Source organism: Siphateles boraxobius, unplaced genomic scaffold (genome assembly GCF_051911475.1).
Source record: "Siphateles boraxobius isolate OS27281-9 unplaced genomic scaffold, OSU_SipBor_1 24, whole genome shotgun sequence".
Classification (NCBI taxonomy): domain Eukaryota; kingdom Metazoa; phylum Chordata; class Actinopteri; order Cypriniformes; family Leuciscidae; genus Siphateles; species Siphateles boraxobius.
The window spans coordinates 7850546-7865962 of NW_027508855.1; the positions used below are offsets into that span (position 1 = coordinate 7850546).

General features: G+C 37.9%; 2 protein-coding genes across 3 annotated transcripts; both read right to left on the bottom strand.

Moving 5' to 3' along the window:
• Window positions 1-1234: 1234 nt before the first annotated feature.
• Window positions 1235-7029, bottom strand: gja2 (gap junction protein, alpha 2). Its single transcript, XM_077241179.1, has 2 exons — window positions 6773-7029; window positions 1235-3818 (listed from the first exon to the last, which is right to left on the bottom strand). Exon 2 carries the CDS (start codon window positions 3799-3801, stop codon window positions 2743-2745), a length of 1059 nt encoding a protein of 352 aa, XP_077097294.1. The 5' UTR covers window positions 3802-3818; window positions 6773-7029; the 3' UTR covers window positions 1235-2742.
• A 3982-nt stretch (window positions 7030-11011) lies between these two features.
• Window positions 11012-14502, bottom strand: gjb1a (gap junction protein beta 1a). 2 transcript variants are annotated; one of them, XM_077240548.1, is made up of 2 exons: window positions 14333-14502; window positions 11012-12147 (listed from the first exon to the last, which is right to left on the bottom strand). In XM_077240548.1, the coding sequence occupies exon 2, from the start codon at window positions 12131-12133 to the stop codon at window positions 11411-11413; it is 723 nt and encodes a 240-aa protein (XP_077096663.1). In that variant the 5' UTR covers window positions 12134-12147; window positions 14333-14502; the 3' UTR covers window positions 11012-11410. The 2 variants fall into 2 exon arrangements, with proteins under 2 accessions (XP_077096663.1, XP_077096662.1); XM_077240547.1 differs by lacking the exon at window positions 14333-14502 and adding an exon at window positions 12924-13037.
• Between the last annotated feature and the right edge of the window lie 915 nt (window positions 14503-15417).

Consider the following 15417-nt stretch of genomic DNA (forward strand, 5'->3'; position numbering starts at 1 on the left):
AATGCATTAGGGTAAAATAATCACTAGGCCTAATATTGTGTGGCAAGCCGGTTCTAGCTCACTCAAACATTTAAATGTAATGGCAGATATGTTTAGATATGCAAGTAGCAAAGCTGTAGATTCATTATGCAAATACTGTTTCCACATAAAAGCAATTAATTTGGCATATTACCTCACATACTCTTCTCCATTGACTAGAATGGCCTCTGATCTTCTTATTGGGATCTCATGGTAAGTCGCAATGAAACAGCAGTTTAGGCAGACCTTCTCTTCCCACGTTGTGACGTACATCCGAGTGTAACTGATTTGGTTCTATTTTTCGGCTGTTGATTGGATTTTGAGATGTGGGCTTTGCACTCAAAAATGAATGTTTACTTGCAGTCGATTGTAGATGGGTTAAGCTAAATAAATTATTGTAGATGTCCAACATACATCACCAGAGAATTCTGTCGTTTTACCAGAAGTGCGGAGTTATGATATTCTGACTGTAGTATGTGGTTAGTAATAATAATAATAATAATAAACATGTGCATGGATAAAACATTCACATACAAAACATACATTTAGAAAATAGATGGGGTGAATTTGCATTTCATGTCAACTTTAAGCAGAGGTTGTAGTCTCCCTCTGAGGGTAAGTCTGTCTCTGGTCATGCAGCATTTCAAAATGTGAAAGATACTGTGTTCCAAAAGACCAAATATAGTGGGTTTTGTCTCTCCTCAGGCTGCATAAAATATTTACATTTTATTTTTCTGTAATGAAAGTATCTTATATTTCTTTCATATATTTGAAAATGCATACATTTTATTTCAACTAATATATGTGTATTTATTGTGACAGTATCAAGCTATTAGCTTAGAAACATGCTAACATGAGACTCTTTGTGTGCAGGGCATTAGTGATTTTTTTTAAGCTCATCAAAAGTTTTTTAAGTCACATTTCAGTCAGGATGATGCTGCCTTTGAATGACCAACATCTCTCTAGCCCTGCTCCAAAACCTTGTGAGCTGCCTAGCTGTCGGCTTGACACTGATCCATAACTGCCCATGTGACACTTTAAACTTTTTGGATCTGCTGAAATGCTTTTTGCAACTATTTAAGCCACTTGAATTTGAGCTACTCTTGCCTAATGGGACAGATTTAGCCAATCGGTGCTCCTCCCCTTCCGTCTGCTAGACCTGTATCAGGTTTCAAACCGGACACTCATGCTCATACAGAGTGTCTCTGGGCACACATTTCAGCTTTCTAAGAATAGTCTTCAGTGTTTATTTAAGAAGTGAACACACACATAGCAACTTTGCTTTATATCAATCATGTTTACATGCTGAGAATGTCTGGACACTACATTCATAAAGTGCTGGTTCTCTGTCTAAAAAGTTTTAAACAGGCCATAGACACATTGAAGACTGTAAACACCTGGTAAAAAAACAACAACAAAAAACAGAACTGAAGTCTGGATGATGTAATTTTTGTAAGCTGTTGATGTGTAAAATGTGATTAGTGTTGCCAATGAAAGAATATAAATAAATCAGTTCCTCTGTAGTCACTCTATACCCACTCAATAAACCTCACAAAATTCAGACATTCACATTTTACCCGTAAGTCTCCTAAGTATTTTATTGCTGGTAAATGTAAAGCAATTCTGAATCATTTTTAAGTATTATACCTATGGAAGACCATTTCTGCCACATAATAAATAAATAAAATGATGCTTTGTTAAATCATAATTATGACAAAAAATTGCTCTCTGCTCTCAACTTTAAAATTTACAGTCTCTTATTTGGAGACTTTTACCTAACATATCTTAAACACATTTCTTACTGATGGAAGTTATTTAAACTTCATATGAAATGTATGAAAAATGTGTGTAATATTGCTTGTCGGAGAAAGTGTTAAATATGAACTGACAACCATATCAATCGATCGGCTAACCAAGCCAGTTCTTTTTTATTGTTGCCATTTTATTCAATTTTAATATTCGAATGTTAGTGAGAAGAATAAAAAAATAACTTTTAGATATCCAGCAGCATATGCGATGGACATCAGTTATGCTCATGTTTAGCTCCTTTGAAGGCATATTGAGTAAAGCAGCTCTATAATTAATGAAGCACATGCAAAAGACCCGAACTGGAGGTGATGCGACCTGTTTCATAAAATACTGAAATTTGCTGCACAAAACCCCCTTATTCTTATTATTATATAAATTTGTCTATTTATATGTTAACTCGAACTCTCCCGCCATATAGCATTAAAATTAATGAGGATTCCATAACACATGACCATAAACAATAAAAATACTTTTTGAAGTGACAATGGCATGTACCCTTTGCTAACAAACTTGTGGAAGGGCCTTTCACGAGTTCACACTTACATATAATTAAATAGAGTAAAGGTAATGCTTATTTGGCGTGCTGTTCCGAGCTCGGAATTTGGCCCAAACCCAGAGACCAAAAGCATGAATTTTTTCTTATGTGGCAGAAATGGGCTCCATATGACTCAGTCCATTATTCAATCATCAATCTGTTCAATCAATGATCAAGTGATTGCAGTGTTCCCACAAAATGAATTCAAGTAAAGCATCACACCAATTTACATTCCGACTCCCTGATTCTGATGTCACTCTAAATGACACTTTTGTAAATTAATCTCATCATGCTCAGTGCCGGTGAGCGAGAGAGGGAATCTCCTGTGTGTTCAGAACGGAAGAGCCTGGAAACAGTGATGGAGTCTCGTTTCCTTCTGGTTAGATTTTGAGGTCATCCATCCTGGTCTTGTTGCTGCTGTAGCGACTTGAATGGCTGGGCCTGCGCTGCTGGCTCGCTGGTGATCCGGGGACAGAATTCGCCGCTTTACTGGTCTTGACATCCGCTGCGTCAGGTTTTCCGCTGCGCTCTACAGCCATGTTCTCGCGGTTTTGCTTGCAAACAGAGCGGCTGCCATGCTGTGGGAAGGTTCCATCGGGTTCTGAGAGGTTGAAGTGCGGTTCAGCGGGAAAGGGAGCCGGAGGAGGAGCGTGAGGGGGAAAATACGGGTAGTTTGGCACAAACTGAACCATCTCACTGGGTGCTTTAGATTCAGTGTCGCAGACAGAATGAGCGCGCCGGTAACGGAGGCCCTGTCGGCACTTGGTGAAACCCAGGTGATACATCTCCACCAGGTTAAGCAGCAGAGAGACACAGGCCACGGCCAGCATGAACACGATGAAGATGGTTTTCTCCGTAGGTCGTGAGATGTAGCAGTTGACGGTGTTAGGGCAGGGCCACCTGTTGCAGGTGTACAGTGGCTTGAGATCGAATCCATACAGGAAGTACTGTGCCACAATGAAGCCCACCTCAAACAGTGTTTTGAAGATGATGTTGAAGACATACGTGCGTAGTAAGACTCCCTGCAGGCGGATCTTCCCCTGTTCATCACGTATAGGACCTTTTCCAGCTTTGGAGCTTAAAAGTTCCTGTTTATCTGCCCCGCTGTCCCCACTGTGTTTATGTTTCTGCTCCATGCGCACCAGGTGGAGGATGTGGCCCAGGTAGATCAGTGTCGGAGTGGAGACGAAGATGATCTGAAGCACCCAGAATCGTATGTGAGAGATCGGGAAGGTTATATCATAACATACATTCTGACAACCAGGTTGTTTGGTGTCACAGGTGAAACCGGACTGCTCATCACCCCAAACCTTCTCTGCGGCAGCACCGAGCACCAATATACGGAAGATGAAAAGTACGGTGAGCCAGACTTTACCCACCACCGTGGAGTGTTCCTGGGCGCTTTCCAAAAGCTTTCCAAGACTGTTCCAATCTCCCATTACTGTTGCGTGCCCACCTGCAAAAACATACAAATATATTGGGATGTATCAATAGCAATTAAGATTCTAAATGAGCCAATAATCAGTTTTTATGGCCAATAATCAGTAAAAGATAGGTATCAAAATTCTATTGTATTTTGTTTGAATGATAATTCTAATGAATAATTCTGTCAATACTTAGTACCGATACATCCCTTCAAAAATACTCTAACATATCTTAGCGTTTTGAATTTCAGGCCAATACAGATCCATCATGTATTAAAGGAATAGTTCACCCAAAAATGAAAACTCTGTCATCATTTACTCACCCTCAAGTTCTTCCTAACCTGTAGGATATTTTGAAAAAGGTTAGTAACCAGAGAGTTGTTTAACAGAAGAAAAATCTCATAGATTTGGAACAACTTGAGGGTGAGTAAATGATGGCAAAATCTTCATGTTTTGGTGAACTATCCCTTTCACACACACACACACACACACACACACACACACACACACACACACACACACACACACACACACACACACACACACACACACACACACACACACACACACACACACACACACAAACACACACACACACACACACACACACACACACACACACACACACACACACACACACACACACTTATTTAAATAGGGACATCCCATAGACTTGTATTGTTTTCACATCTTGTTAAAAATACTATAAGCTAACCCTAACATTTTACAAAAAAAAAAAAACATTATTTACTTTATACTGTTTTTACAAATGATTCCCCAAGAGGAGGTTTTTAGCTGATTTGGCTCACACAAAATTTTACAAATTTGTCCCTATATTAATATATGATTAATTTGTTACACACACATGCGTATATAACAAGTTATCTGGTTAAGTATGTACACACACACATATACTTTAGTAGAGAGGGTTCTTTGTCATATATATTGTCATATGCCCTGAGGTTTGACTGGCATGTCTTCATGCTTGAGTATGACCTGAAACAGGTGGACATGCTCGACCCCTACACACACACACACACACACATACACACACACACACACACACACACACACACACACACACACACACACACACACACACACACACACACACACACACACACACACACACACACACACACACACACACACACACACACATGGATCTTCTAACACACTTCATCCTACTGTCTGTGCATAGATTCCGTTTAACTAAACATTAAATTATCTTAACTCAGGGGTTTTCAAACTTTTTAAAGCTATGGACCTCCAAATAGGATGCCCCCCTTCCTAAATTCTAAAGGTAGTTATATATTTTCGTGCACATACTGTAAAAAATGAAGACATTATAAAAATGTGTCAAATATTTTCTGGAAAATATCTAATTTGTAATAAGTTGACATTTACATATTTTTATTTCTTATCTGTCAATAGAACAAAAATAATAAGTGATTAATTGCATGCTTTTTTGGCCAGTTTTTAAAAAGCAGAATTAAATGGTGATTGGTTACATTCAGTCATATACAGTATTTGTCACATCTCTCCACCATGCCCATGATCCCCACAGAGGGCACTCCTCCTGACTCCCTTGCTTTCCCACACAAACTTCAACTCCCATAACCCATTGCCTGTACTCATTTTTGTTTGATCACTACCACCTGTGTCTCATTATCTGGTTAAACTCTGCCCATATAAGCCTGGTGTTTTCACTCATTCAGTGCAAACTGGAAAGTTTTGTATGTTCGATGTTACACTGCAATTCTGAGCCCCTGTTTGCAGCTTAGGCCACATTTACACATAGCCGGGTATTTAGAGAAACGAAAATAATCCCCCCCTCCGTTTTCAACAATAACATTGTGCACACACATCGTTTTAAAAAAAGTTGTCGTTTACGTCTTCGAGCGCCATCATAACTATGCCAAACTGGGCGCTCACATGACGTTAAGCATTTTCTGGCGCATAAATGTTTGAGAACCTAAAACCCCGTTTCTCTCAATTGACACGGCAACAGATAACCGGCGTTATCAGAAATCTCCACTTTGGCAGGAGTTTTTAGAAATAATCTTTTTCTGTGATTAAAAACAGGGTTTTCGTGTAAATGAGAGGCCAAACCACATGGAAATATCTGCGTCTTCCCTTCGTGTAAACGGGGCAACTCTGGCCATATAGGCCTGGTGTTTTTACTCATTTAGTGTGAAAGTCTTGTATGTTCAATGTAGTACTGCCATTCTGAGCCCTTGTATCCAGGTTGCCCATGTCTTAGTTTTGATATTCTGACTGTTGTCCTGGATTTCCCTGTTTGCCTGTGTTTTCTACCCTGGTGTTGTTTGTCTGCATGATGTTTTGACAATTGCTTGCTCCATGGATTATGATTCTGGATTGCCCAATAAAAGCTGCATTTGGACCTTTTAATAATAAAATGCTAAAATATGGACTTTTCCCATTTTATATGAATCTAACTACTAAGTTTATTTAGCTCAGCAATCGAGACACACACACACAGACACACACACACAAATTCTCTGAAGAACAGGTTCTCAAATACACCCTAAACACAAAGTTTTTCGAAAACCAATATACACATCCTTCCTCAGATAATCACTCAGAAATACTGTGATTAGTCATTGACGAATATACACACACAGTCATATATGAATTAATCACATTAGTCATAATACTAAATATAGGACCCCTTTTGCTTCTCATTTGTGCCACTAAGCCATTATCTCTACATAAAGATTGATTCATAATGTTGAATGAAAGGAATAAAAAACTGTGAATACAATCTGAACCTGAAAGGATAATAAATTGTTTTTTTCATTCTGACAGATTATGTTCCTGTGCTGTCAGTCTCTATGTGTGTGTGTGTGTGTGTGTGTGTGTGTGTGTGTGTGTGTGTGTGTGTGTGTGTGTGTGTGTGTGTGTGTGTGTGTGTGTAAGGTAGAGTGTGTGAAAGATTTTTTTAGTTTTATTGTGTTAAACTTACCTTTCTTAAAAGGCCAGAGTTAGAATAATCCCCTCACACACAAATGCAGTGCTGCACGTCTTCTGTCATACACACACTTTCTTCTGTATTCCAGCACTGGCTCAAACTGTAAGAGAAGACTGACCCATACAAATACACTGTATATATGGGTGCATGTACGTGCGTGTGTGCGTGTGTGTGTGTGTGTGTGTGTGTGTGTGTGTGTGTGTGTGTGTGTGTGTGTGTGTGTGTGTGTGTGTGTTAGGGTTAATTTTGGCAGGGAACACAATCCCTAGGGAGAATTTTGAAGAGTGTACCACCTGCCTTGTTTTTCAGAGCCTTTCTGCTGAGTGACAGCTGTCAGGCCCAATGGCTGAGCTCACATTTGAACGGATGCATTTGAAGGAAAGTAACTAAAACATATTATAATTATTTTTATCTTTCTAATTTTATTTCTACCTTTTTAAAGTGTGTTTAGCACCAAACAGAGAACAAATAGAAGTTATAGAGCAAGAGGTAGACAAAAAACAAGGCTGTGTCTCAGATTGTAGCTATTTTGAATGTAGGATATGTGGTATGACAGATGACAGGGAATATTTTACATTCCCTATAAGCGCAGGTAAAATCTGGATTGGTTGGTGACAGAAGACCCAGGGCTCAAAACAGTTTCATAAAAAGGTTTATGAAATATTTTAATATTTGCTAACCTCCGTAGCAAATGTAGGTCAGTACAAATTAATAATAAGCATTTTAACAACAGATCATTAAAACAAATGTCCTGCCCATTTATAATGTAGAAATTAATTCATAAAAAAAAAATGTTTATCATCATTATGTTCCGAGAGGCTGACCTTGATATTGCAGATAAAGCATCGAGAGTTGGTCTTTTGGAACTGTAGCGCCCCCTAGAGAACAAGTAAAACAAAAATAAATCTCAAAGTTATGAGTAGGCTTCTTGTGCAATTAAGAGACTATTAAAGGGTAACTAAACCCCTGGTCAAAGCCTGACTTAACCCACTGGCAATATTTGAAAAATGCTGGAAAAGTGGGCAGAGCCCAGCGGAGATAGAGGCGACGAACCGAGGGCGGGGCTGAGCGGGCGGGGGGGTTGGGGGGGGGGGGGGTGCACCTGAGACCCGCAGTGATAGCTGCTGTCAAAATGCGTGATTTTTTTTCCCAAACCACTTCAGCGGAAATCCCGCCCTGCAGCCGATTTCATTGGTTTAGGTTACAGTGACGGGTAGGTTTAGGGATCAGTGTTTGGTGTAGGCAATCAGTACAGTGATTGACATGACCAATGAAAACTTTTAAATCGGCTGCAGGGCGGGATTTCCACTGAAGTGGTTTGGGAAAAAAAATCACGCTGTCAAAATAGCTAAAATGGAGTGACGCAAGTAGCTGTGCAACAGAGCGGTCATTTGAAGTCGAGAACTTTTCTCCCCCACCTTCACCTGAAGTGGAGGAGCGTGAATTGTCTGTGGACACCAGCTCAAACTGCGGTCTTGACTCCCGCATCGCGATCGGCATCCGATTATTCTTATATTGAGTCATTTTGAGGTAATTTTTTCCAGGATTAATAATAATAATCAGGATTATTATTACTATTACGTTCAATATATTTTGCTGCTATGTGAAAAAAATAATCAGCAAATCGCGCCGGCGCGTTTGTCGACACCAGAGGATTAACTTTAGCCTAATAAGAAGGAACATAAATTCATGACGCCGCTGCGGAGGTGGCAGGCCCGGACTGGACATCGGGAGCCCCGGGAGATTTATTATATTATTACCTTTACCAGTGATCATTTTCGAATTCGTCATTCAATAAAATTATTATTAAGATTAATAAAAATAATAAAAAATAAATTCACAAATCTGTTAGTCTTTTTTACAGTCTATGGTCTTGACTGGCAAGGCTACGATTCGACTTTATGCCTCAGGCAAACGGTTAAACAAAAAATGCGAGCAGCACACGATGATCGAGAGAAAACCGCCATGTGGAGCAGAGAGGGAAAGGAAAAAGAAAAAGAAAGCACTCCAAGAAGAAGCAGCAAAATGTTGCAAAATTACTGACCTGTTCAGGGCTTCAAGTGCAGGTCAGTTTCATCTGTAAATAGCCTACTGTAACGTTACTTTTTTCTTCGTTAACTTAGAATTGAACTGCTAGCAAATGAAAGCGATAGCGCCCCTATTACTATCGTCATACATTCGTGGAGAAATCAAAACAAATGAGTGAAACAGCACACAGAACACTCACAGAAGAAATCTGAGGTAAAAATTCTAATTGATTGAATGATTCAGCGTTTTGAACGAATCTTTTGTATGAATGACTCAATAACTCAATAATTAAGACGGTCACTTGTCGCCACCTATTGGGGGTTTAGTTTGATGTTTAGGTATTGCATTTTTTTATTTGTATACTCAAACATTTATAACATCTCATGATAACTTTATTTATTGCAGTTGTAATTTTGCAGTGCAAATTATTTAATTTGATGGGTAACAGCCCTATAGTGTCTTATTATTATGAATTTATTGATCAAATGTAATAATTTGACATGAAAGAAGATGCATACATTTAATAAGGTTATAAAAATATTTGTATTAATAATTTTATTAATACATTTTATAAAATTTATTTAATAAATGTATTTTATTAAAAAGTCTTATGCAACCTCCTGACCTTCTAAGCTAACTTTTTTGTTTAACCTCTATTCTGCAGTTTATATACATTTATGAGTGTGAAGTAGAGAGGTAGAAAGTAGAAACAGCTTTGGACTTCAAGAGTAAATGCTTGTATAACGTTATGTGCACAGACCCATTTGACATTAGAACTGCTTTACTTCTAGGTCGGTTGTTTATGTTTTCATGTTATGGTCATACTGTGAAATAACGGGGGGCGGCAGGGTTGTCCGTGTTTCTAAATTTTATTTGGGTGCATAGCATGGCCTGGATGGGTGTAGGATTTCCCGGCCTGAAATTGTGTCCCAGTCCGGTGTTGTGCCGAATTTTGACTCCCTGCCAAATTATTACCCCCCTCGTTGAAATCAGTATCTGATTGCCTAATCCTAACCCCACCCCTAATCCTAACCCCGCCTCTCCCACAACTAATCTTAAACCTACCATACTAGGGGGGGTAATAATTTGGCGGGGGTCAGAATTCGGCACCACACCTGTCCTGGGTGGTGGAGTTCATGCAGGTATGAAGAGCAGCGTTTGGCAGCGCGAGCTGTGTGGAGAAGCCCATTTCCACCTCCATTGCGTTGAAGAAGCAATCCAACGTAAAATGCAGGTTGCACACTGGAGCGATAGGCGAGATTAACTACCTAGGCTACACGAAATAATCTAAATAATTATATAAATGCTATGCTAACTAGATACTAATATATACAGTATTCAATACTTGTAATTCCAACTCCTGACTCGCTACAGTAGTTTTGACGGAACCAGATGCTTTTATACCAGGGGCTGCCAAGGGCGTGGTGAGCTCGCACCAAGGGCGTGACCGAGTGACGTCAGAGAGTATTCTACGTCAGAGAGTACCCCTACTGCAGGAGCTTTCCGTTTAACCTGAAGAGGGCAGCACTCAGACGTTTTTACACCATATATTTGAAAATTAAAACACTTTATACCCAGATGTCAAAAAATGTACTCGAATCAATGAACAGCATTTATGAAGCTCCATTCTTACAGATAATAAACTAAAAAAAGTTGTTTTAGTGTTTAGTTACCCTTTAAACATTTTTTGACACAAAATCCAGAAATCATAATGAATCTGAATTGCTATAAACTCTCTGTAGATGTTTGTTGGCAAATGATATAGCAGTGATAGACCTACATAGTGAAGCACACATTTATGTAAGTGGAAAATAAATAGCAGAAAATTTTGTTTTATAATAAATTAGCTTTCTACTGCAGTGGTTCTCATCCTTTTTGACTCCAAGATCACCATTGTCCAAGACAATATTCAATCCTGATTGTAGGCTACCTCTACTTCTGTTGTAACAATAATAAAAAGCTAAAATAAAATAAGGTGTGTTTTCGTGTGTTTATTTTATCATAAACAATTACGATTATGGGAATATAACTACATTTAAATCAGTTTAAGACTTATTGGTAAAACCCACTGATCTACAGGATAATGAAGTAGCTACAACTGATGAATGTATTGAAACATTTAGAACTTTTTTTGTTGCAAACACTTTTGACGTTTGCAATAAATCTCAATGTGTGAAATCAGGCAGAGATTTTATCACAAATAAATCAAGATTAAGATTTTCTTTAATTGTAATATTTTTTAGCTACAATATAACATTTTTATACAGCAGTGTAAATTTATTTAAACAATATTTACACAGTTTCACAAACAAGGCTTAAGCCTAGTCCCAGACTAAGATGTTGGAGCTGTTTTAACTGAAAGCTACTACTGACATATCTTAAAAAATGTCAGTGCCATTGTTGTGCCAAGGCACGTTTATAAAAGCTACATAAATTCCCTAATTGAACTAAGGCCAAATCAAAACCCTGTCTGTGAAACTGGGCCACTGAGTTATAAAGTAAAATAAAAAAACATTATCAATGAGGTGAGGATATTATTAGGCCTCATTAACATTAAGTGTTTGAGTGAAATATTTAGCTTTCAGGGTGACTAGACGAGCACTTCTAAAAGGAAAACAATTTCTGGGAGATCCAGGCTCCCACTGCAGAGTCCTTGGAGTTATTGAGATGACGACTTGTTGCCCTAGCAACAAGAAATATGATTTCTGCGATGTTGAGCAGGATGCAGATGCCGGACACCGCAAGCATAAATATAGTGAACACCGTTTTCTCTGTTGGCCGGGACACAAAGCAATCGACTATGTTTGGGCACGGGTACGAATCACACTTTACCAGCCGGAACATCTTGTAGCCTGGGTAAATCATGTAGAAGAGATACATAAACGCAGATTCGAATAACACACGGAACAGCAGGCTAATCATGTATGTCCACCAAAGGCCACCGGTAATCTTCATCTTTTGAGTCTTTATCTGCTCTAAATCCTTCGGACTGGTGCGGCCAGCTTGGCGATACAACTTTTTGTCGATATGCCGACGATGTGCAATGTGCATGGCAACCAGCAGGGCGGGGGTAGAGACCATGATGAGCTGCAGCGCCCACAGTCGGATGTGAGAGATGGGAAAGAAGTGGTCGTAGCACACGCTGTTGCAGCCAGGCTGCTGTGTGTTGCAGATAAAATGCGCTTTCTCATCGCCCCACACGCTCTCCGCCGCCACCACCAGAACCATGATACGGAAAATGAAGAGAACAGACAGCCAAATCCGCCCAATGCCTGTGGAATGCCGGTTCACGCCGCTGATCACGGCATAAAAAGACGCCCAGTTCATTTTTGGTTCCAGATCTGCAAAACAGAGAAAAACTCCACTCTTAGCAAACTCTCTCTCTCTCTCTCTCTCTCTCTCTCTCTCTCTCTCTCTCTCTCTCTCTCTCTCTCTCTCTCTCTCTCTCTCTCTCTCTCTCTCTCTCTCTCTCTGTTTTTTTAAGAAATAAATATTTTTATTTAGCAAGGAAACAATAAATAGATCAAAAGTGGCAGTTTATACTCAGCTGAAAAAAATGCATCATGGTTTACACAAAAATATTAAGCAGCACAACTGTTTTTAACATTGATAATAAATGTTACTTAAGCACAAGATCAGCATATTAGACGGATTTTTAAAGGATCATGTGACACTATTGGCTGCTACATGAAAATCCAACATCATAAAATATTTAAAATAGAAAACCCATAGGACATTATCACATCACAGTCTTGATGTCAGCCTTTTTATTACCACACAATAATCATAATATGTGACATGTAATGACTATGTCTGACTCAAATCTACAAATATATCTTTGAAACACAATAGTAAAAATGTAATTCTGACCAATCTGAGACCAGAGCTATGAACTTGTTCTGTATAGGCTGGTACTTGCAGAAAGTGTTTTTTCATGACTAGCCTACAACCTAAAATAACCTCATTGAATCAAACTCATTTACATGTCAAAAGTAAAGCAAATGCAAAGAGAAAAATACAAATACATCAACAGAAGATAACAGCAGCAGACCACCCATGTTCTGACAAACAGAGAAAGTAAATGAGAGAAAGAGATTTATGCAGTATTCAGCATTACCAGACTCCGCAGGTGGTGTTAGTGGCATGGGCAAAGCCCGTTCAGAGGGGTTCTGAGACCCGCCGTGTCTCCGGTGTGTGTGTGTATGCCTGTGTCTGTATGTGTGTACTTCTGTCAGATGGAGTGTCTCCGGCTTGCAGCCACCATTTATGAAGAAAGGGACACCCATGTGACTGGCGAACTCAGAGCCAATGTCATTCTCCCATCACACAATGAAAGCGTGGGTTCAGTCACAGAACAAGAGTGTGTGCTTTGATGTGTGTGTTTGTGTGATATGGGTCACCGGGTATCTTCCATCTTGTACTTTTGCTTTCTGCCTCATAGATTTATGTAATATTTTAAGTTTTATATTATATATTAATATTATATGCACTATTATATGCACAATCTTTTTGATTTTAGTAAACTTAATTTTCTATATCCAATTCATTCGTCCAATGTAGGCTATTTGAATTGACAAAATAAAAAAGTTTGGGTGTAATTAATACTCAAAAAAGCCCATGCAAAAAAAAAAAAAAAGGAACACAGTTTAATGATTTGAGATTATTTACAGTGTGACCTCACAGGACCATGTAACATTTTTTAAAAACAAATTTAAGCACAGTCAATATGAACTCAAATTTTACGTGTGAGTTTATAGGTAAGTTTAGGAATTAGAAATATGCCAATAGTTTGGTTTGCAAACACCCTGAATCAATAATATGCATCCCTGTGAAAATTAATAAAAATTATGATGTCATAGAGCAGGACATGTTTTAATTCATGCTTTTACATTATTAATAAATATTACTATTATTATATTTTAATATTTAATATAATGGAATATAATTTCCTATATAATAATAATAATTATTATTATTATTCATATACAAATGCTTGAATATAAAGTGTTGTCTAAAAATAATTAAAAATATATTATAAATGTCTTACATATCTCAATCAATGCATTTACAGAGTTTTTTTTATTCCTACGTTTTTTCTCTGCTAGGAAAGTGTTGATTGTGGTTTTATTATTTTTTTAGTGAAATACAATAATGGATGTCATCACAAAGATACAGAATCCTACAAGTAGCCTACATCAGAAATCCACTAAAGAGTCTCAAGATGCTGTGTAACATCTTGGCTTCAAATAGCCTACAGATTTATAGTTTCCAAGAGTGGTGTTATGAAACAATACATTGTCTGATATTATTATGTATTATATACCATGAACAGGGAGTGGCTGTAAACTTTCTAAAATAAATATAGAGAGGAGTTCCACACAGCTGAATTCACTGGTTTGGGTTTGGTAGTTGGTTGATTATTGAGTTTCTAGAGTGAACATGGTTGGTAGTTGATTATGTCAAAGGTTTAATTGGTAGGTTTAGTACTGTGTAGTTTGATAGGGTTGATATTTGGCTGATGTTTACCTGCGGTTGGTGTGGTCCCTGAGCAGAAGAAGAGGTTGAAGTCGCACAGGAAAGGGTTGATGTTTCCCTAGTGCCGATTATGGCGCAGTACCGGAGCTTTGCATTGCTAATCACTCGTGTCACGCTGTTACTCACCCCACTACAAACATCTCAACACAAAAGATGCTTGTGCTGCCGGTCCTTAACCATTCAGATCAGATCCGAGGCACACACCCACCAGGAGAAACTGTGACGCAAATTATGTACAAACGCACATTTACACATGAACATACACCAATGTGCATTAGTTGCATACACATAGCAATTCTTTCACACACATTCGTGGCCAAGAACAAACATGAATGTTTAAACACACAACCAGTCTGTGTCTGAAAAAAAAAGATGTACACAACAAAACTGTTTTTAAATAGACCTAAAAGTATTATATTAAATCACTTCAATCACACTCACAACAGCAACTTCCAAAGAAAAGATAAAATTCATCCAAATTGTTCCTTTTTGTCCAATAAAAGCAGCATTTATTAAAGGGAAATTTCATCAAAAATATAAATAAGCACCAAACATTAAGTTGTTTATATATATTTAATATATTATTAATATTTATTGTCAACAACAAGTAGCATACAGTGCCATATCTCATATAACAAAAGATGCCTCAACAAGAAGGAACTTGCCTCAACAAGAAGTAACAAAAAAATAAAAATAAAAAAATAAATAATAATATTAATTAAAAATAAGTAAAATTAAGATAAAAAGACAAGAGGGTACATAAGCATCAGTTTACAAATAGAAATACATTGTGCATATAACAATTCCATAGGATATTACAATGCAATTTTAATACAGAACATATACTTTACCGGTCAGCACCATTCATTATGTTTTATATTTTTTATATTATGTAAAAATGTTAAAGGATGAGCATATATATATCACTTTAATTGCTTTACTATTTTTAGATTTTGACATCACATATGCCTACATATATTTTAATCCTCCTTTCAAGCACCATAAAAAGAGGTTTGCCTTTTGTAAACTTGCATTTATGAATGTGAAATTTACACAGATATATAAATAAAATTTAT

Coding starts and splice junctions, on each gene's coding strand:
- gja2 (XM_077241179.1), bottom strand. CDS start 3,801: ATGGGAGATTGGAACAGTCTTGGAAAGCTTTTGGAAAGCGCCCAGGAA.
- gjb1a (XM_077240547.1), bottom strand. CDS start 12,951: ATGCCACTAACACCACCTGCGGAGTCTG. Junction 12,148..12,923: donor AACACCACCTGCGGAGTCTG/GTAATGCTGAAT, acceptor TCTGTTTTGCAG/ATCTGGAACCAAAAATGAAC.